Here is a 22,635-nt window from a genome sequence, read left to right as displayed (position 1 = left end):
TAACGCCATGTACTGTATGATGTGAAAGTATGTTCTGAGTTGACTAATGTAATCTTTATATAATCATTCTAGTATATTCTATGTGATATTTTGTGACCTTAACTCGCATGGCATCATTGATTGTTTTATGTTTTTAAATACAGTAGAACTGACGATGTTCCATGTATGTGGAGACTGACGTTATGCTCTGATGCTATAAAAATAAAACCATTACTGACATGACCAGTTTTGTGTATTCGTCATTTGTATTTCTAGCATTATTTTTTTCCTCTAGACGATGTCACACTACACGCTATGGATATATCCCATCCCCATATAGGACACGTTTCCAAACCGGGGCCCGGTCGGACTGTTTGTGAAATCGAAATGTAACGGTTGTATGTAAAAATATGAATACGACTATTTTCTTTACGGCGTTTGTAGTTTGGTGTATCTAATAAGATACTTCCCGAAAGCTGCCCGGTCGTGGCCGGTTTGGAAATGTGACGTAGGCCATACTTAAGTATTTACACATACTTGAAGAGTTTCACTAAATACCCCAATTATAAATGGCAGCCCACGTAACGTAAAAAGACAATTTAGGCAACCAATATTAATGGAACTATCACAATTCCAATATCGCACCTGAAAATCGAAACTAGAAAAGAACGTCTTGTGCCTAAGTACGTATACGGCATGGAGTTCGGAGAGCCACATACGCGAACATGAATGAATGAATAGTGACTAGCGAACATCAAGTTGCCCCTGGTCTGGGCTCTGGCAAATGATGAATCAGTCGGGTTTAGATGATTATTGATAATAAGCTTACTAAACGGATTGTTAATAATTTCACCAACGGACCACTTTGAATACATTGTGGGTCTGTGGCGCAACGGATAACGCGTCTGACTACGGATCAGAAGATTCCAGGTTCGAATCCTGGCAGACTCGGTATTTTTTCTCAGAGTTTGATAACTTATATTTGGATAACTTTGCTTCTCAGTAAACGGGAACAGTCATTCATTTTACTATTGTTAGAAATCTACACAAACGCAGGGCTCTTTTTTGTCGACGCTGACAGATCGACATGACAGAGACACTATACGTATCATCAGGTTGAATCATCACTGGCGCGCTTTCTATAACTTTTGACCTTACGCATCCAAACGAAGGAGTTGATTTAATTTAACTCTTAGCACCTTTTTAATTTGTATAACGTGATATTAGAAGACTGACATTAGAATTTCAATTTAAATACCAATTAAAAGTCGTCTTTTATAATGCTTATATTCTTGTTATCGATTTATATCGAGAAGTAGTAATTGTCGATAGTTGGTGCGTTTAGATGTTGTTAAACAGCTGTTCTCAGCTGAGTTGGTTGGGTTGCCTTGGTCAGGAAATGGCGGAATGCGCTCACATGAATCTGATAGATTCAATTTCTAGACTTGATTGGCTGGTAGGAAGAGACGTCAGGCAGGTGCAAGAGATGGCGGGAACATGTAGACCACACCGAACCCATTTCACTTGTTTCCCTGGGCGGGCAGCGCCGAGGTGAGGGTAGTGCCGCATGCCCTGGGCTGGGCCGTAGCGGCCCTTTTGTACAAATAGGACGGGCAGTGGGGTCAGAATCATTATAATACGTTTCTTGCCTGCAGCACATCGGCTGCACCCGATTACATACGACGGAAGTAGACTGTTAATATATTTATTAGTAAAACTTTATTTTACATTGTTATGCAAATCGACTAACGAATGTTATTTTATAACGTTATATATCTGGTCCTGCGTGGTCGAGACAAGAACTGTGTACAATAATGCCAGTGTACAATAATGCTTTTCCTTTGATCCATACATGCACAATTGGATCTATAAACATGCTTATGAATATAACTTTTATGTCTTGCACAGTACCATGATAACTTTGACAATCATACCTCATTTCATCCACAACAGCAGCCAAAATGTGGTACGGTTTTGTCCTTCTACTTCTTTGGTCATCAGTAGCATCAAGTCAGACAGAGGTAAACAGACACAGGCAAGGCCAAAACTCAAGCCACACTGACCACCTGGGTTTGGATGACCCTATGCACGTCCAGCAAGCCATGAGGCAGTGGCTGAAGAAGAGGATGGTGAAACATCGAGAAGACATTAATCAGGTTTATCATACACGCGTTCCTGACCCTCGCAAGAAACGTGCCATTGGGCTTGGAGCGTCTATCCCTGCAGGTGATGTAGTAATGTTTTCTTAATACTTGTATGCAAGATATCATACATTCTGTTTTTGCTGATTCGCTTGCTTTATTGTGACTTAATTTATGTAGGGTGCAGATTTCCCCAGCAACTCAAATCATTCTCACTTACAGCTGAAAACACAACATTTACTTATGTTGAATCTTTCCTTACAACTTTGATCAGTATGCTGAGTTTCTCTCATGCCAACATGTACAGATGAATCTGACCGCCTGTGGCTGAGACAGGTGGTTGAGCTGAGTCAGTGTCTGGAATGTGAGGACTACGTCATGGATGATCAACACAGTGTCGTGTCTGGCATGACAGCCTTCAACTTCTCAGGAGACGTCTACTTGGGGTTTATCAGGAATGGTCCATGGACAAACAGCAATATCTACAGATTTGACACAGGTTTTCTTGCTATCTCTCAACAAATTCTTTTGTGTGATACTTAAATACACGGGTTGGTTGATGGTAATTGTAGATTCCATTTTTTTTTATTATACTGCTACTGGGATCCCTTACATGGGCAGGTAGCAGTCGGATAGTCTTCACAATGTGCTTCCATGCGGCTTTGTCCAGTGGGTTCACCCCTTTAATAGAATGGCCATGTCAACATTCTTTATAAAATAATTGAAAGCTTGTTTGTTTATTACATGTCTTCCTCTCAGATTTAGAGACCTTCCATGCACATGACTCAATCCTTACCCATGGTGCACAGGGTGTGGCCACTACCCTCATCACTGACATCTCCACTGGAGCACCCCATGTTCTGATGGCAGTCTCCAGCAATATCACCAACACTGTAGCTGGGTATTATGCCCCAATAGTCACTATATATGGGGTAAGTGAATATCCAGTACGGAAGTGTACTTGAATGTGCAGTGCTGGAGTGTACAGGATTGTACTGTACATTCAAGCTTAGAATGTACAGTACAGAAGTGTACTATACATTCAAGCTTACAATAAAGTAGTCTCTACCAGACTCCGGATCGCTGGAAAAATCGTAGAAATGGAACAAATAGAGGAGTAAGCCGGCCAGAGGAATATATCCTGGCCGGTTATATTCCTCTCTATTGTTCCATTTCTTCGATTTTCCAGCGATCCGGAGTCTGGTAGAGACTAACAATAAAGCACAATGACATGTTTAGTGAATTGCCAAAAGCTGGTAAGATATGGTGTTGCCAATGTTACCAGAGGAATACCAGAAAGTTTCATTCCTGGTATAGCTGGTGTAATCCCCCTTCAGCGTAACACACCAGCTTTGCAGGCATGTAAAACGGCAGCAGCTGAGTATATTACACTTAACAACCTGACACACTTAACCTTTGCATATCCGACTTCATGCATTGTTGAAAGCTATCTAATATGGGATGCCCCTATGCTAAATATGTAGTACATTGAGTCTGAGGTACTTTTTTACCTTATCCATCTCTCCATGACATCACAGAAAACCTCACCATACACAGGATTTGAGAGGAGACAGTCCATTATCAACCCTGAGGGACAGTCTGCCACCATGTTCCGCTATGACGACCATCTGTGGCTGGCAGTAGCTACTTATGCTGATCCTGGCAAGCTGGAAGGACACCAGAAAAAGTAACCCTTATCCATAAGAATAGATTGTAAGGTTGCTCCACCAAATTACTCAGTACATATTAAAAAATTCATTACACCAGCTTTTATACATTGGTGGTAGCAATAGATAGTTGACTTTGAAATGAAGTCAGTGTGATAAAGGTTAATGTTGTTGTTATTTAGTTCTGATCTGATACAGCATCTTTTCCTGCTCTAGATTTCAGTACAGATCCAGAATCTTCCGTTGGGAGCATGGCCATTTTGATGCAATATACAGCATCCAGACAGAGGGAGCAGTGGACATTGAGCACTTGGAGATCAATGGAGAGTCGTACCTTGCTATAGCAAATCATCGCACCTTTGATACGTTCTGTACCTTGTCTTTCCTGTACAAGCTTGACAGGTAATTTTCAGCACTTCAGTCAGATTTCTTTGTACAAGTACGATCATGGTTATACTTTACAGCATGTACAAGGGCCTTGATCTATTCATATTCAGGCTGTTTCATTGAACGACTTGTTTTTGAAGCGGTTTTGAGAATTATCTTTGGTCACCATCTTCGGAGAGTTTTGAGAATTTAATATCTTTGGTCACCAAGAAGTCTTGAAATCTTTTTGTATGGCAGCTGGTAAAGTAAGGATGTAAATGAACCCCTTCTACATACCCCATCTGATAACAACATCTTTAGCCTTCTTGATAATTAGAAGAACTTCTCTTGCCCTCCCCTCTCCAGTGAGACAGATGAGTACGAGTTGTATCAGAACTTCCACACATGTGGTGCTTCAGACTTTGAGCACTTTGAGATGGGTGGGCACCACTACCTTGCTGTTGCCAACCAGTTCAAGGACATAACACTGACAGGTAAACTACTAGACAGTGTTTTCTTCCTTCTTAAATTAGCCCTAACTTGTCTGTAGGTTCTCTGTGTCATCTACCATAATGATGATAAGCACTGCATTGTCTAGCAGGGTAAAATTCCATTAAATTGTGTCAGTTTTCTTTGCTATTTTAGACATAGATTCTTTAAAAGATTTGGTTTAGAGAGGTCTTGGATAAGCGTACATAACAGCATTTAAATAAGTTGTAGATACTCTCAAGCTAGTTTGCAATGCATTATATATAGGAACTGTGACTGTGTGTTGCTGTTTTACATCCCATAGCACATCCACACTCATCACACGTCTACAGACAGTATCAGATTGACTCAGTCATCTACTGGTGGGCGGGGAGCCAGTTCATAGAATGGCAGTTCATTCCGACCATCGGCATCACCCAGTGGGAATCCCTTCGCCTGCCCAACAATGAAGTTGTCCTCATTGCAGCCAATAGCCAGGTCTGAGTATCAATTGCATCTACTTCTGATCATTTCATAACTTAGTGATGAGACCTACAAATTAAACCTAGCTGAACAGTTCTATTGTTGGTCAACGGGGGTATTCAGGAAATTTTGTAAACACCGCAAGCTAGAGTTACTACTCTCTTTTTGAGTTATTTTTTTCAACCTGTATTTAACCTTGATCCGTCTTCGGCCTAAGCTGTTTTTCAAGATTTCAAGGGTGTTTTTTTGTTATTGCTGTGCAGTTTCTTCATTTGTTTTTAATTGCTGACCCCTCCCATCAGTTTGAGTGTAGAGATGTTAGCTCTAGTTGTTGCTGTGCAGTTTCTTCATTTTGTTTTTAATTGCTGACCCCTCCCATCAGTTTGAGTGTAGAGATGTTAGCTCTAGTTGTTGCTGTGCAGTTTCTTCATTTTGTTTTTAATTGATGACCCCTCCCATCAGTTTGAGTGTAGAGATGTTAGCTCATAGTTGTTGCCATGTCTTGTCCCCTGTAGGGCCCACTGGTGCTGTACCAGTATGATGAGTCAGGACAGTTCCTACCTGTTCCACTAGAGGTGGCCCTCCCCACCCATGTGTCAATGGTACAGGCCATGACCATCCAGCAAAGGTTCTACTTGGTCACTGTCTCCTCCAGGAATAGCACCAAGTCCAATGTCTTCAGGTGTCAGTTTTCAAGTGTTCATTATAAAATCTGAAAAGTTGTTCAACTATAAGATTATATTAAATTCATTACCTTCCATGATCTCATACCTTTGCTAAATAATGTTACCGTTTGCTACTGAAATATGTATTTGTACCAAAATATGTCCATGCTGGAATCTGTTCTTATTTCATTACTTGCTTGATTCCACGCCATAATGCGCCCAGGCCAGGGTTCGTTCGGGTTGGGGTCTATCCCCACTAAAGTCTTTCTCCATAGGGATCCATGCCTATCCAGAATTCATCTCTGCCTGGATTATTCCCAGTTGGGATCTGTTCCCAGTTGGGATCTGTCCGTAAATCTTAAAAATCCTAAATTGTCCCCGTTTTCGGTCAACTAGGGTACTGACTGAAGTAAATGCAATAGATTGCTAAAATACGCTTGATTTGTGTAATGATAACAAACTGAATATGTTTCTGTAGATTGGAGTTCTCTGGTCAACAAGAGGAGAATGCTGAAGAAAAAATTCTAGACAAAGCAAGATTGATGGTGAAGAAACTATCTGAGAAGACAGAGGAGCTGCAAGGCAGGGTTAAGAAACTGAGGAACCATTTTGATAAAATCATGACTCTTCCAGATGATCAGGTGAGAGAACTATATCATGTGCGATCGTCATCAATGTTTTGTAGAAAGGGTAAAAGAATGAATTAGAGGCATGTCAAAATGTTGCACAAAGGTAACTGTATTTACTTTGGAATCCATGCCATATTTAGTGTATGGCCCTGATTATTTACATTTTTTTTGCTTTTGATTTATGCTGTGATACATAAGATGATTTTTGTGGCTCCTATACTCAGACTGTGACCGGAAACCATGAGTATGAATATGTGGAGGTGGAGCATCTCATAGTGCAGAACTTGAAGATTGTTCGGCCTCCAAAGCCAGAGACAGCTACAAATCTGGGTTCCACCAAACTGGACCTGTCCAGCCTGGAGGAGGGTGTCAGCAGGACTGGGAAGATGCTTGGAGACATCCAGGAGAAGATGAAAGATGTTGTTATGATGACTGATGGACCCAGCATCGTCAAAGGTATTGTGTTGGCAGTACCAACGTTCTAAGATAAGTAAGATAATGTCTCAGAGATAAGTAAGATAGTGTCTCAACTGAATGTTTGTACCATCTTCATCACATTTCAAGTGAGCTACTTGTCCATTTGTCATTAACAATTATTTGCTGGTAGTATGTAAACATCGGCACCACAAAACTCCCCAAAACGACTTGTTTACTCGGGTGATTGCATTTCAGCACCAAGGAGAGGAAATGTCAATCTCAGGGTGTGATTTATGATTTTTTTTTTTAAACTCTGCCCAGAGTATGTTTGCATTAGTCTTATTTACAGTGGTTGATGAACTTAGATGAGCTGCTGTCATAGCTATCATAGATCACAAAATACTAAATGGAAATTGGATAAGTCATGCTTTTCCTTCAAAGTATCATACACTAAGACTTTTTATTCATGTGTTGCACATGTGTTCAATAGGTACCAAGACCTTTGCTAAGGATATAACTGTTGAAGAGCTCATTGTTGAAGAGGTGACAACATCTGGACTTGTGAATGGGGTGGATTTTGTGGAGCTGGATAGATCAGTGGTGAAGATGACAGGAGACCAGGAGATCAGAGGAAACCTGATCATCCATGGTGATGTCCACGTAGCTGGGGACGTACTGGTCAATGGAACCACCAATAATGCCACACTGGGTTAGTTAACCAGTCAGCTTGTACATGAAGTTACTGTAAACAGAAAAATATTTGCAATAGTTTTAAGTTACGTTTTTACAGTGATCTCCTCACTGCAAACTTTAAAAACATACTGGGTTAGTTAACCAGTCAGGTTGTACATGAAGTTACTGTTAAAGGAGAAATATTTGCAGTAGTTTTAAGTTCACGGTTTTGCTGTGACATCTTCACTGCAGTGACCTCTTCACTAAAGAAAGTTACCAGTAAATTGTTGTTAACATTTTCACCTTTTACAGTAGTTAATGAGATTATATAATTAAACTGTAAGTTTCATCCCTATGTACTCATTGTTAAGCAAATGAATAAACATTACTGCCACTGTAGTGATAAATTAATGCTTCCTTTTGAAAAACTTTTCTACACTTTTGTACCTGCCCTAAACCCCAGCCTTTTAACTATAGCATACCTATTCCCTACCTTTCTTAGAATACAGTTGAGCATCTGTACTGTAAATGCTTGACATTGTATGTTTGTGTAGATTTAATTTTACAAGAAAATAGGATGTTTACTGAGGTTACAAGTTTATGATTTGAACACTGGGGAAGGTGGGCAGAAAACAGAGCTTGTAAGTGCATTTAAGTTTGCATTAAAGAGGTAACAATGAAAAACACAAACATTAAACACCGCAAAAATTTAACATTTACAATAAATTATATAATGTCATACTATATTTCTACTGGTTTTTGATTGACTTGTAATATCCCCTGTTGCAGATGATCTGGTGCTGATCCATGAGAACAGCAATCTAACAGCAAACTTCACCTTCTCTGGGTCACCAGCAATCATTGTGGATGGCGATGTTCAAGTCCAAGGAGAAGTCAATGGCCTGTTGGTGTGTTCTGTCAGATGTTTTGTTCAATAGGAGTGTATGTGCTGTCACAAAATTCCAAACAACAACATTTTTGCATGGATGATTGCATTTCAGCACCAAGGAGAGAGTATATCATCCACAGAATGTGATGATAGGCTTTGATATCTTTGTAGTAGTATAGCTGTGATGCAGAGTTGCTACAGTATGTTGATGCCAGTACTTGCTGAATATTTTGGTCAATTTTGTTTTAGTCACTTTGTTCAGTATTAATGACTTTTTGTACTCATTTACTGCCATGCTTTCCTAACAATGTATAAATAGTAAACCATTATTTGTGAATGGGAGTTTGATCACCTTTTAGTCAAATCTTTGTTTTTAATGCACTTCCAGTCTATCTATGTTAACTTCTCAAATATAAAATAAATTTTTTTTTGCTTTCCATCTGTATGTAGATACCAGAAGACCTGGTTCTTGTGTATGGAGATCAGGAAATTGCAGGCCTAAAGACCATCGATGAACATGTTACTGTTGATGGCAATGTGGAGATGGGCATGTACAGAGAAATAGATGGGGTAAGTGACCAGCTAACATTGTACAAGTGGCTCAACACTCTGCCATGTTTAAATGATAGACTTTAATCCCTTGTCATATTAGATGTAAAAAAAGTATGTTTGATGCCATGATAACAAAGAAACACACTGTATTGTCATATAACTTTTCTATCACTGATTTCAACAGCCTCTTGTCTTATTTCTATGTCTTTTTTTGAAAATAACAGTCTTCTGTCACTCACATTGCTTTAAATTTTCTTTGCTTTGTCATGTACAGATAGATGTGTCAGAATTTGCCGACCAGGTTGTTCTCCTGAGTGAGAACCAGACCATCAATGGCTCACTGATCTTTGAGGACCTTATGATCGACGGTGACCTAATAACAGAGGGCCTGGTGAACGGAGTAGAACTTGTTGATTTGGCTGACAATGCTGTGTACAAGGACACCGATCAAGTCATTCATGGTGAGTTAGAAATGGTCTGTTTTGCGATAGTCAAGAAGTAAACCAGCATTTTACCTACTCATAGCATAATCCAATTTGAATGCAGTTTGCTGTATCAATACATGACTTAAGTTTTATGGACATTTTAGCTCTAATGCCTCCTTTGTTGGCCACTGCCATAGTAGAAAAATTCCATCAGATTTATTGGATATGAATTCATAAACACTCAATACCATCAATGTATGCTTCAATTCAAGCTTAAGAATTGAATGATAATCTTTATTTAATGATATTTGCAGTTAGTATTTTATGATTTATTGAAATTCTTCATTTGTTGCTAATGGTTGATGAGAATTTTTTTTTTCATTTTATGCAGGTGTAAAAATCTTCAATGGGACTGAAGGTGAGAGTAAAGAATCTGTTCCCTGGACAATGCATTTTTGCGTTAGATAAACAGATGAGTCATCAATAGTTTCTTTTAATGGTGTCTTTTCTCAAATTCTTGTACATGCATAAAGATATAGTCTGATTTTCCTAGGCTTGTTGCTGAACATAACTGGTGACATGACAGTGGAAGGACGGTTGAATGGTTATTTTGTTCCCGATGACTACATCACAACATCTACTGAACAGACTGTGACAGGATCTCTGGTGAGGAAGAAAAGCAGGTTTTTAGTGCAGACATTTTTTTGTCATTTACTCATTTCCCTTTAAACAGTTCTTATAGAATTAGAAGAGGATTTCAAGAGACAAGTAACTTCTGTAAAAGACTTTTTAACTGTGGTTACTTCTTTATAATACTGTTAATGCTAGTATCACCTTTATTCGTGGGGTAACCTATATCCGTTGTTAAAAAAACACAAGGTAATTAGGGATACAGAATCATGTCGACGGACATTACAAGATATTCAATATACGGTTTGAAACCACCGTCTGTAAACTTGCTATCCCCAAATACCTTGTTTTTTCTATAAACAACGGATATAGGTTACCCCGCGGATAAAGGTGAACTATTATAACATTAATGTTGTAATTTAATGTTGTCATGTGACGTTGCCAGACAATAACAGGAGACCTGCATGTGACTGGGGACATTGAGACAGAAGGTGGTCTGGGCTGGACTGAGGATGGGCAGGTGACCTGGATTGACTTTTCGGAGGATTCAGTTCTGGTGTATGGTGACCAGAATATAACAGGTGGGAGGGTTTGATAGTGGTTTTCTTGTCTTTGAAATAGCTTGCTTCATCAAACACAAATAAAGCAGATCATGACTTTATCTACTGGAAGACAAGAATGAATGTTTGCTGTAGGAAATAATGTTAAAGTTTTACACTTTTACTGCACTTGTCGCTGTGACTCAGCTAGTAGCAGTTGAGCTCCTGGTTCCAATTACTTGTTAACTAGGAGACCCTGGTTCAAGTCCCAGGATCAGGACATCTCGGTGGGAGCTGCACCATCTTTTAAAAGGGATGTAAAATGGCGGTCCCGTGTTTGAGGAGGTGCCTCCAGCATGTTAAAAGAGTGAAGAGCTACCAACCCCTCCCTGCAAAAATATGGTTCTACAGCTCGTAAACTTGCTGCCCCGTGTGTTACTTAAGGCACTGCATTAGAGTCTGAACAAAAAAGACATTTAAGGGGTATATTTTCGTGATGAGACATTATTCAGTTCAGTGCCTTTTTGTTCACAGGACATAAGACTTTCACAAACAGCATAGGCATTGAAGGGGACATGGACATGTCTGAAGATGTAACCATAGAAGGAGTAGATGTTTCTGAACTTGACGAGAAGTCAGCCAAGAAGAATGAAGCAACCATCATCGAGGACTTTGTAACTTTCCAAAACGATGTGAATGCCACTGATGTGATTCTAAACAGCACGTTGAATGATATTGATGTCAGTGAGTTTGCCGAACAAGTCTTTACCAAGTCAGGCAACCAAACAATCCTTACAAAGATGACATTCAAGGTATGTTCAGTTAGCTCATATACTGATTTTAGGTATATGAGTGCTACATACTATAATTAAGTATCTGGCATGTTCAATACTTGTGTTCAATGGTTCCCACATTATGTTGATATCTCAGATATTTGTCCTGAGAGCATACAAAGTTTTAGGAAAGCCATATGTGAAATGATACTTTGGATGGACATGTATACAGTGCATTGGATGTCATTTTCAAAAGAGTAAATCGATTTGAAAGTTTAAGCGTTCTGCATTAGTTTTGGAGTTGACTGCATGTCATGGCCAGTTGTTGTTAGATGTCCTACAGCTGCAATCTGTCTGTGTGTGACCTTTCTCATCCTGCAGAACCTGACTTTGGGGGATGTTGACATCTCGGGGCTGCTGGACGGTGAAGAGGTTCCTGGGAACTTGGTAACCACGGCAACAGAACAGGTGATCAGCGGGAGCTGGGCGGTGGAAGGTGACGTGGACATCGCAGGAGATCTGATGGTGGCTGAGGGGGTGACTGTGGGAGGGCTGGACTATTCTGAGGTGGACAGGACTGTGGTAAAGGTCCACGGCAACCAGACCATCACTGGACCAGTGCAGTTTGCTGGGAATGTCACATTCTGCGACATAGAACTACAGGGACTGCTGAATGGACTAAGTATACCCGAGGACCTAGTGTTGAAATATGGAGACCAGAACATAACAGGTAGTCATCATATTGCAACTCCTTTATGAGGTATTTTGCTTATGTAAATAACAATATTTCTGAATCAAATGTTCTCAATGGCTTCGTTTGGTTGTTGTAAGTAGGAATTTTATGATTGAAATGTTCATATACAAAACTCAATGCTCTGTTGTTATCTAAGCCAAAAAAATGGATTATGATTTTTATGGGATGCTACATTCTGATGTATTGACTTACTTTTACTTTAACAAGGACGCAAGATCTTCTTGGACGATGTGTACGTGATGGGCGACCTGTACGCTGAAGAGGTCAGCACTGGGGACAGACGTCTCAATGACATCGACATCGTGCAGCTGGCTGAGAACGCTGTCATGCTGGAGGGAGACCAGAACATCGCAGGACGGAATACCTTTCTTTCTGACATAGAAGGTAACTGTGTGTCTGTTTGTGGAGGAAAACTTGGTACATTGTGGCAAACACAGTCATATTACCCCCCTCACATTAGGCGAAAATCGATCGGAAGACTAGTCTACAAGCTCTAAATGACAATTTCATGAGTAAGACATACGGTGTTCTCACGATCATCTTGCGATTTTTAGGGATCGCCGGTGATTTTCAGGGGTCGTACAACAATATCTTGCCCCTCTGTGAGGAACGTTTTGTGTTACCTTGTCCGCATGCAAGAGGTCATTGGAGGTTCATTATCATAAATTTATTCACAGACGATTGCACGAGCATCGCTTATATGTGACAGGGACAGTTTTGGGGCGAAAAATACGCAAGACCAAGATCTTAAAATCAGCCGACCTTCCTACGATCGCAAAGTAAGTCCGAAGATCGTATATAATGTGAGGGGGGTATAAGAGTATAGAAGTTTAGCCATCTAGCTGCCAACAGGAGGGCCCGGAAGAAACTTACAGTCTCCTGCCCTGCAGGCAACCAATGATTTGATGTAATTATGACTTGGTACATTGTGACATATATACACTCAGTCATATGAGTATAGACATATATAATTTAGCTGTATTGCAAGTCACAATTGCATCAAACACATTTAATGTTTTTGATGCAATTGTGACTTACATTTCAGCTAATGTACAGTAACTGGCTCAATCTTCAGTTATTTGGTATCAGTTCTTATTTCTCAATGGTGCCATTTTTCTCCCCCGGAACAGTACTGGGAGACCTGACTGTGGAGGGACTGGTGAATGGTGTGGATCTGGCAGACTTAGCAGACTCTGTGGTTACACTCTCTACTGACCAAGTCCTGGAGGGTGATGCTTCTATTGGATTATTCAGATCATTTTTAATATTGTTAGCATTTTTGGGTTGAAAATTGAATTTCATTGAACTCTGATGTGCCAGATGAAAAAAGTTGCAATTGATGAAAAATACATGTTTTGCTATCAGCTGGAATACTCCTACCAGTAATTTAACTGAAATTCCACTTGTTCATGACTTCCATCAGTTCTTTTACATCTTCTAAAGAACATTAATGTTACTTCATTAAGAACTCTGAAAGTGCAATTACATACGTTAATGTATTGAATTTCTTCCTGTAGGGGATTTTATATTCATGGATGATGTTGAGTTTCTCGGTGAGGATGTGGAGATAAGTAACACTGTGAATGGAGTGGACTTGTCCCAGTTTGCTGAGGAAGTTGTACGCATGTCAGATGAAGTCATCACAGGCACCAAAACATTCTCTGGGTAATGCATATTGGTAAATTCATCACTAGTGTTAAATGTGGACATGTCATTGTAGGTACACTAAGGAAATTGGTAGGTACATGGCATTGTTTGATATGCAGTCATTCGTACATGTGTTTTTAACATTCTGTTTTACCAAGAAACCCTAAGTTTTTATTACATATCTTATTCATAGTAGGAGACAAGACTATCTCATTTTTGACATCTAATTTTGAGAAGAAGAGTATGTAATGACATATAGCTTTATTTATGATAACTTGTCTGTGATTTTCCCAGTGATGTGATGATTATTGGCCATCTTGAGGTGGAGGAGGTGAATGGAGTTGACATCTCAGACCTTGCCAACACTGTCCTGTACAAGTCCAAACCGCAGATCCTGACTGGACACAAAATATTCAGCGACAACTTCACATGTGGTGAGGACAGTTCTTTGCTGCAATGATTAGCAAAAGATGAAGTATGAAACTCCAATGGACTTTATTTTCAAATATGTTACCAGTGTTGAAATACACAACAATTATACATGATGTATAACACTTGTTTACCTTTATCCGCTGGGTAACCCATAACCGTTGTTTTGTAAAAAAACTTGGGCATTTAGGGAAATCAAGTCGACGGGCGGTGCAACTTCTTGAAAATAACTTGCAATTTGAAACCACCGTCTATGGACGTGATATCCCTGAACACCCTGTTTTTCAAACAAGGATATAGGTTACCCTGATGATAAAGGTGAACTAGTGTTATGTCACTAGATTCAAGTCTGTTCGGATGTGTTACATGGATGTGTTATATCTTGGGTGTACGCAGATAACCTGGACCTTGTTGGAGATGGCCTGATAGATGGTGTGGACTTGTCTGAGGCCCTCACCCTGTCAGGGAACCACACTGTCTATGGTGATGTCACCTTCAACAATACAGTCTACATTAACAGTAGTCTCACTGTTGACGGGCTCATCGACGGAGTGGACCTTACTGAAGTGAGAGCTTATTTCCCCTTCCATCTGCATTAACAAATAGTCCTATACTGTTTTACTGCTTCTCCTAGATTATGCCTCCAAAAATAGAAATTCTATCCTATGTGTTTTCCACAAGACCATTATCCCTTTGATAGCCAGCTTCTAAGCATCTAATTATTTGCCATCAGAGTTGATTTGCCAACTCACATTACAGCCACTCTGTTGGCCTCAATGAGCTTTATTTTGTTCTTTGTATTGTGGACAGAAGAAGAAACATTAGAGCTGTGCTTTTTCCCTCACACCTGCCATCTTTTGCATTTTTTCCACATTTTTGAAGATGACATTGACTTCTTCTTCCAGCTAAATGCGACAGCTGTACGGTTGGATGCAGACCATCAGACAATCAGCGGCAACAAAACATTTCATAACTTGACCATATTTGGAGACGTAACTGTTGATGGGTCAACAGACACCATTGTAGACTTGAGGGATTTCTGTCATTCCCTGATGACAGGCAATGCAGACCAAAGGATAGATGGCAAGATTGTGATTGAAGGGGACCTGAACATTGTCAATCTACAGGTGAGTTTCACAATGTTTAAAGCTCTGACTTGTTGTCCTCTATGTGGAGACATTGAATGTCGTCAGTCATCATTATTTTCTTATATATATATACTGGCCTTGCATCCAAACACTGTAGCTCAACTGGTCGCAGCTTCACAGTTGAACTCCTGGTTTCAGTTGGTAACATGGAGACCCTAGTTCAATCCTGGGTAGGATATCCCAGTTGGGGCTGCACCAGTCTTTTAGAAGTTGAAATGGGGGTCATAATCTGCATATGTACTATGTTTAATACTTGTTTTAGTAATTAGAATGATAAGATTGTTTCTTCTTTTTTTTTTTCCATACATTGTACCATGTACGATCGTTGCGCAATAAAGTTCTAAAGTTCTGTGTTTGAGGAGGTGCCACACTAGCAATCCCTCCCTGTAAAAACATAACCTGCTACTTAAACAGCGTTGTCCAATGTGACACAAGGCACTACAAGGGTTCGAACAAACAAATGTCCAGATTAGATATTGAGATTTAGGAAATAGTGGTTGATATAGGTGACTCAGGATGATTTCCATTATACATGTCCTTATAGGCTTATACTATATTCTGCAGGCTAACACAATCAATGGAGTGAACATGCATGACTTCCTACACAACACCATGCTGAAGTCAGCCAGACAGACCATCTTAACCCCCCAGGTCATCTTCTCACACCCAGATGGACTGATAGTGGAGGGAGACCTCTATGTGGAGGGTAAGCTCCTCCTAGCTGTACTGTACTGTACTACAACATGAAAAAACAATTGGTCTTTGATAGAAGGATTGGGGAGAAGCTTGTAGGATTGCCTATGGTTAGTAGTCAGGTACTGTTGGAGATTTTGATGAAAAAGACTTCAATTGCATTATGAATCATATGTCAAACAGTAATCTTCAAAATATTGTAGGCTACACCCTTGTTAACAGCCCTGATTGCATTTCATTAACATGTCAATGCAAGTAAACTTTGACGCAGGGCATGTATGAAATCAATGTTTAACAACTTAGGCCAAGAACATATAGTACATGCTACACTGCTGCTCTTAAAACATTACATACCCTGCCGTTGAAGTACTTAGACTCCCAAATTGTGTGCTTATTCACAGGTGATGTTGTAGTGAACTCTGGAGGCACCATAAATGGTGTGGACATCTCGGAGCTGTATACAGACATGGTCCACCAGGGATGGGACGAGGACATCACTGGACACAAAACATTTGTCAACAACTTAGTTATCCATAGTGACGTGACTATTCCAGGTATGTGCTGTATTTTCTTTAGAAATGTGGTGCAAATCAGTCAATTCAAAGCTGCCTGTGCTCCATTTTTGTAATGTCCAGAAAATAATGTGCCATATTTATGTAATAGCCATAGGCTGGTTGGGCAGCCCTGCCTGTGCATTCTGAACAGCGAAACCAATAAATTGATAAATCTGTAACATATTTCTTGTATGTACCAAGTCTCAGCCACAGTCTTCACTCCATAGTTTCAGCGGACAATACAGCTTTCATATGAATCTTTTTTTTTTCAGGGCTCATCAATGGAATAAACATCAGCGACGCAGTCCTTCTGCACACTGACCAGAACATCTCTACCCACGTCACCTTTGATGGAGACCTGGAAGTGGGTGGCAGCATTGCTGTGACAGGATTGGTGGATGGGGTTGATGTGTCAGGACTCGCCAGCAGGGTCGTCACGCTGTCCACTGATCAGGAGATCTCAGGAGAGGTCACGTTCAAGGACTTACACATAACTGGCAAGTTACTCCTTTGTGATATCACCTTTCGCAGTGGTGTATTTCAAGGCCATTTTCCTCTGAAACAGATTTTATATTGGATATGCTCTAAGGATATAAGCACCTCCAGCATTTTTGACGCGTCCAGTTCGTAGGTCAACCCCTCACTCATCCTCTGGAGGCCGAGGAGAATTATACCTACTCGAGAAAGCTTACCTACCCAGTAACCATTTCCAAGGACACTGGGATTGACACTAAGGACTTGGTAGCAGCTATGAATAAGTGCTATGGAGAGACGTTGTACATTGCCTTACCCCGCCCACTAGGGATGACAGATGATGATAATGATTTTAAATGTCAGGAATTGTTCTTGGTATTGTTTTAAGGACAAGTTCAACAATACAAAGTTATTTTGGACTAACTGGTAAGTGCATTATCTGATACATTTTCTAAAATCCATCTACTCATTGCAGTTTTTCCCTATGGTTCACAGGTGGCCTGAGAGTTGACCAGACTGTGAATGGATTCAAGTTTCCTGAAGATTTTGTCAATTTAGGGAAACACCAGACCATCAAGGGGAAGAAGATCTTTGTAGGCGACGTCATCATCGAGAAAAATCTACTGACAGAAGAACTATATGGCATTAACTTGGACCGACTGTATCGAGTTGTTCACAAACACTTCAAAACACTTGGAAAGGTGTGGTTAACTCCAAGCTACTCTAAATGATATGTTTTTGCTTACGTCGACGTAGGTTAGACATCCAGGTAATAAGATACTCCAAAAAGTAGTTAATCAAGCAACTGGATATGGTTTTGGAAACGGTCAGACGTTTCAACTGGAATCCACCAGTTTTTGTCAGTGACACTGAAGTGATCCGGAAGAAACAGGTCTTTTATAACTATGAATGAAGACAATTTCAGATGTCCAATAGGAAACATTGTAAGACAATTCAGACTGAAGACATGTCACCTTTGATGTTTTTGCTTGCTTTTTAATTAAGTGTGACATGCATTTTCATACACGAGCAACAATTTTTGTTATTGTATACATAACCATAACAGGAGGAAGTGTCGTTCAGACATCTTACAGCCCATGTTCTACATTTCTGTAGATTCAGAGTAACTCATTTGATGAGAGCATAACCTTTGGTGGTAAAGTGTTCATCCATGGCAACGTCACCCTGCATGGCCCAGTGGAGGGACTCGACCTCTCCGCCATTCCTGCCCTGCCAGACTTCTGCAGCCCTGACCACAGCCAGCTGGGCAGATTTAGAGACCAGCTTCAAGGCCTCTGCCCTGTCATCAATAATCTGATCGACAGAACATCAGGTAATACGAAGGATCATGGCTTTTATTACATTTGGAAGGCAAAATGATGTTAGCAAATTGGATTGCTAATTGATCTTTAAAATCAGCATATCAGTTCACTAGTTTAACGTTATATGTAGATTTATCTTTTGTCGACCTTTTTAATTACCTATCACTGTGTCATCTTGATCTCTCATCATCATGATTGCTCATATACTAAGTCAGATCTGTGAATTTGAATGGCTATGGGACTTTTCAGTCAACAGTCAATTCTGCAATTTGTCAATCATGACCCTATTGAACTGTAGATACCATATATTCCGAGCCACATGATGTTGTAGTTCAGCTACAAATACTTTATACATTTATGGTGCCTCTTCCTTGAAAAGTCTGCATTTGATTACCTTTATTTGGACGCCCTACATTTCTTATTTGGTGTAGAAAGTGCACAATAAACATTCAAAGGTCACAAATCTAAAGTGAGTACTGAAAGATTGGAATAGTGTGCAATGTATTTCACATTTTGTCAATGACTGTCTAGCAACTACACAATCTTTCGACTGTATTTAAGCCTCAAGGGTACAATGTTCCTTTGTACTAGGCTAAAAGCACAGACTAAAACCCCAAAGGTACATCCTTTATTCCACAGACCTTCCTCAGCGCATTGGGTACTTCAACATAATCCAGACCATCCAAACACCGGGGGTCGTCAAAGGGTCGTTCTTCCAGCCAGACCCAAACGGGGACTCCTGGTTCATTGTCCTGTCTCCTGTACCCAGTACTGACCCCTGCTCAGCCAGTCTGGGGTACATCTGTGGAGAAGGTGACCCATACTGCCAACCTTTCTCTGATCTCAGCCTACCAACTCACAACCCCAGCAGCATCGAGGTAGAGAACTCCTTGTATCAGTGACAGATCGATCATAACTTTAAAGTATGACCAGGTACATGTGTGTGATTCTCTATAATAAATACTGGCAGTGGGCTATGACTGTATGCAAAATGATATATTAACATTTAAATTGAAATATAATGTTACATGCAAACATTTTGTTCTTAGTACTTGTCACATTTCAAAGTAAATACATGATTGTATTAGATAAAGATATCAACATGATGATGACATTTTAGACAGTGTATGTCAGAGTATAGTCTGTGTAACACAAACTCTGTGTCCGGGGCTGTAACTGGCCCCTCCGGATGTTGGGCAGGCTGCCATAAGCGAGATTAAAGCAGGCTAGTCAGAGTAATGCCTTTTTGAGGCATAAAGATTGTTTATTTGTTAAGATGGTTTTTCCGCTTTTATTTGCAGTTTTACACAGTGCACGACATGGCGTTCATCATCTGGCTGAACCAGGGTTCTGGGACGAGAGCCTGTCTAGACTTCCTCCCTCCTGATGTCCTGCACGACGAGGTGTCAATCATCATCAGTCCCATCACTGACACACCCATGGTGATCCCCACCCAGGGAGCCATGGACCTAGCCATGTTTGGGACAGCACGGGGAGTGTACCTGGTCGTCGCCAATAGTTACAACGAGAAGATACAGTCCAGCATCACACCGTCAGCTGGTAATGACATTGATTGAACACGCCTGATTTTGTCAATTTGAATGATAGTGAAGCAAAAAATACTTTAAAGATTTTTAGTTTTAGTGGAGTATGATTGAAGATTGAGCATAATTTCCCAGACCTGTACAAATGTTTGCATGTATTTGCATCAATTCACCTTGGAACTGAACTAAAAACCTGATCCATTCCCCAGTATTCAAGATGATAAAGCAGGGAGATGAGTTTGCCTTTACGTGGGTGCAGTCCCTGCCGACAGTCGGGGCCTCAGCCATGGACATCCTCCAGGTGGACAGCACCACCTACCTGTGTGTGGCCAATCACCACGACTCTGACAGGGACACTGGGGACCTGATGTCACAAGTCTTTGTGTGGGATTCTGCTGGTGAACAGGTCTGTTTCACTTGTGTGCACTTAAAGTCTTGTCTTGGGTAGAAACAGCCATTGTTTCATGTGGTATGTGTTGCTTTAGAAATATCACTGTGAGCAAGAGCAATTAATTACACTTTAATGTTGATTTTCTCTAAATTAAATGTTAGTACAATGCTAAATTTCTTCCAACACAAAGGTATACATGGAATCCAATCAAATTTTCCAATGTTGCCTTCTTCACCATCAATAATTGACCTTTGATGCTGAGGAGGGCGACAGTGGTCACTGAAAATTTGATCCTTGTATACATGTACCTTTGTCTTCTAAGAAAGTTTAGCCTTGTACTATGATTACAAAGATGAGCTTCGATGATGATGTCTCTACTGTTCTACAGTTCCACTTGCTCCAAGAATTCCACACCTACTATGCGGTGGACTGTGTTTTGTTCGAGATCAATGGGAAGGTATTTGTTACCTGGGCACAACACAACCCCAAGGAGTCACCTGACATGATCTCACCTGTCATTATATACAGGTACATGTCTCTTGTTTCTGGATTTAGCTATCATGTTTACATTTTATATTAGATGAAGGACAAGAATAGGAATATCATCACAGTGACAATCACTTCTGACTACATATACCTAAGTAAGGAATGTCAGACTGTTGTTGGTCTAATGGTGGACATTGCCTTTACTTGTTTCATGCAGGTTTGACAGTTCTGCAGGCCAGTTTGAGGATGTTATTCTACAGTCCCTTCAGGTTCCAGGGGCATATGATGTGGAATTCTTTTCAGCCTATGGTCAGGAACCAGTATTTTGTCCTGTTTAGAATCAAAAGATTTTGGCAAATGTCTGATCTGTCTTTGGAGCCTGTTTTATTTTCCTGTTGTGTCAAGAGATACTGAGTTCTGACTTTATATTTAGTATGTACCATTTATCAGTTTGTCTATTTGATATTGATCCTTATACCATGAATAGTAATAGTGGCTATTTCTGCAGGTGACTCGTACCTGTCTGTAGTGGTGTCTGACGGAAGGGTGCGCCTCTTTAAGTGGGCAGGTGTCAATGCCTTCGCTCAGGATCCCTTCTACCTGGACCTACAAGGTTTACCCAACATACTGCAGTTATCAGATCGTCCCAGATCAACAAGTATTTTAGTTTCTAGTTTCGTTGCAATGTAATGATAAATTCAGCTTTTGTTATGTATGGCTCTGTACCGAGTGATGTTGGTGTTTATTATTTACTAATGTCAGAATTCTTTTCTATTAAGCAAGCTTTGATCAAGACCAGTGATAAGGCAGAATTCAATCATTTCTTAGGAAGGCCTTAGGTCTTAAGACAAGATGATTGAAAGTAGTTTTGAATAATTTTTTTCCCAGGAGCGCAAGATGTTGAGATTATGTCCCACCGAGGAGACGTGTTTATGTTAGTGCCAGCCTATCTGTCGTCAGATTCAGGAGGAAACACAGCAGACACCATCCTCCTGAAGGCTCATATTGAGGGTAAGTTGCAAAGCAAGCACCGTTTGCAAAGGCCCGACTAAAATTTATACATATTTTCTTTGTTGTTCTATTAAATCTTTTCTTCCTATTGCTTATAATGTTAGTAGTACATGGAGGGATGTGAGTGATATTGAGTAGGTTTAGCAGTCTATGCATGCAAGCTGTTGGTTCCATATTATTCATGATCAATGATATTCAATGATTCATGAATGTAATGATATAGATAAAAGCATTTACCTTGAATTGTGAGTATGTTTAAAGTATGCTTATTTGCCATAATTTCTTCCAAAAGCCACATCACAAAGACTTTTATCATCAAACTTTGTTCATCCTATACATAATGTACAACAGGCAACAGTTGTATATGCAGTGTTAGAAATGATTCAAGACAGCACAGTTTTGAACAGAGCAGTAATCATATCTTTCCATCTGTATAGGGAAGACTGGGTCTGGACTGAGCCACCATCCTTGTGAGGGTTTATAACACATGCTGCTGATAAATCAAGTCTAGATATGCTGCTGTGTATTACATCTGTACAGGCCATATCTGTGTTGCATGGATGTACATGTTGGTGAACAAAGGGAAATCTATTACATCTTTATGATTCTACATATCCTTGTTTATATGAACAGTTAAAAGATTATTGTTGGAAAAGTACAAAAGAGTCTGAAAGTATGAGATTGAATACAATAATGTAGTGTAGTGACATAAGGAGTAAAATACATATTCTGCTATGAGCTCTGTGTGTGTATGTGCCATTCACTCATCTGAGGTACCGGTACATTTAATTATTTGTTGAAGATAATGAAAAGAAACTCTAAGAGAATCTGGTAATTTACAACTGACAGAAAGTATATAAGGCCATGTAATGGCTGCCTCATATATT

The 22,635-nt window shown here is 40.0% G+C and overlaps 1 protein-coding gene and 1 non-coding gene across 6 annotated transcripts; both read left to right on the top strand.

Moving 5' to 3' along the window:
- The first annotated feature begins 857 nt into the window (after window positions 1–857).
- On the top strand, window positions 858–930 carry Trnar-acg. The gene has a single exon. It is a non-coding gene; the product is annotated as a tRNA-Arg (tRNA).
- Window positions 931–1,343: 413 nt separating this feature from the next.
- On the top strand, window positions 1,344–22,486 carry LOC118418445. 5 transcript variants are annotated; one of them, XM_035824350.1, is made up of 39 exons: window positions 1,344–1,530; window positions 1,933–2,205; window positions 2,428–2,619; window positions 2,880–3,052; window positions 3,659–3,807; window positions 4,004–4,189; window positions 4,520–4,647; window positions 4,947–5,119; window positions 5,620–5,786; window positions 6,248–6,410; window positions 6,623–6,854; window positions 7,306–7,524; window positions 8,277–8,395; window positions 8,827–8,946; window positions 9,203–9,389; window positions 9,745–9,771; window positions 9,907–10,019; window positions 10,429–10,564; window positions 11,057–11,334; window positions 11,677–12,025; window positions 12,257–12,433; window positions 13,180–13,278; window positions 13,567–13,714; window positions 13,991–14,130; window positions 14,522–14,691; window positions 15,031–15,252; window positions 15,838–15,979; window positions 16,368–16,520; window positions 16,793–17,017; window positions 17,490–17,695; window positions 18,111–18,327; window positions 18,956–19,194; window positions 19,618–19,876; window positions 20,070–20,266; window positions 20,640–20,779; window positions 20,955–21,046; window positions 21,246–21,350; window positions 21,626–21,748; window positions 22,186–22,486. In XM_035824350.1, exons 2-39 carry the CDS (start codon window positions 1,941–1,943, stop codon window positions 22,230–22,232), a joined length of 6,477 nt encoding a protein of 2,158 aa, XP_035680243.1. In that variant the 5' UTR covers window positions 1,344–1,530; window positions 1,933–1,940; the 3' UTR covers window positions 22,233–22,486. The 5 variants fall into 5 exon arrangements, with proteins under 5 accessions (XP_035680243.1, XP_035680239.1, XP_035680242.1 ...); XM_035824346.1 differs by having other exon boundaries at window positions 21,246–21,395; XM_035824349.1 differs by having other exon boundaries at window positions 16,793–17,020; window positions 17,493–17,695; window positions 21,246–21,395.
- The last annotated feature ends 149 nt before the right edge of the window (window positions 22,487–22,635 follow it).

This window comes from Branchiostoma floridae, chromosome 6, assembly GCF_000003815.2.
Source record: "Branchiostoma floridae strain S238N-H82 chromosome 6, Bfl_VNyyK, whole genome shotgun sequence".
Classification (NCBI taxonomy): domain Eukaryota; kingdom Metazoa; phylum Chordata; class Leptocardii; order Amphioxiformes; family Branchiostomatidae; genus Branchiostoma; species Branchiostoma floridae.
Note: the sequence above shows the minus strand (reverse complement) of the source record. Positions and strands in the feature narration are given on the sequence as shown.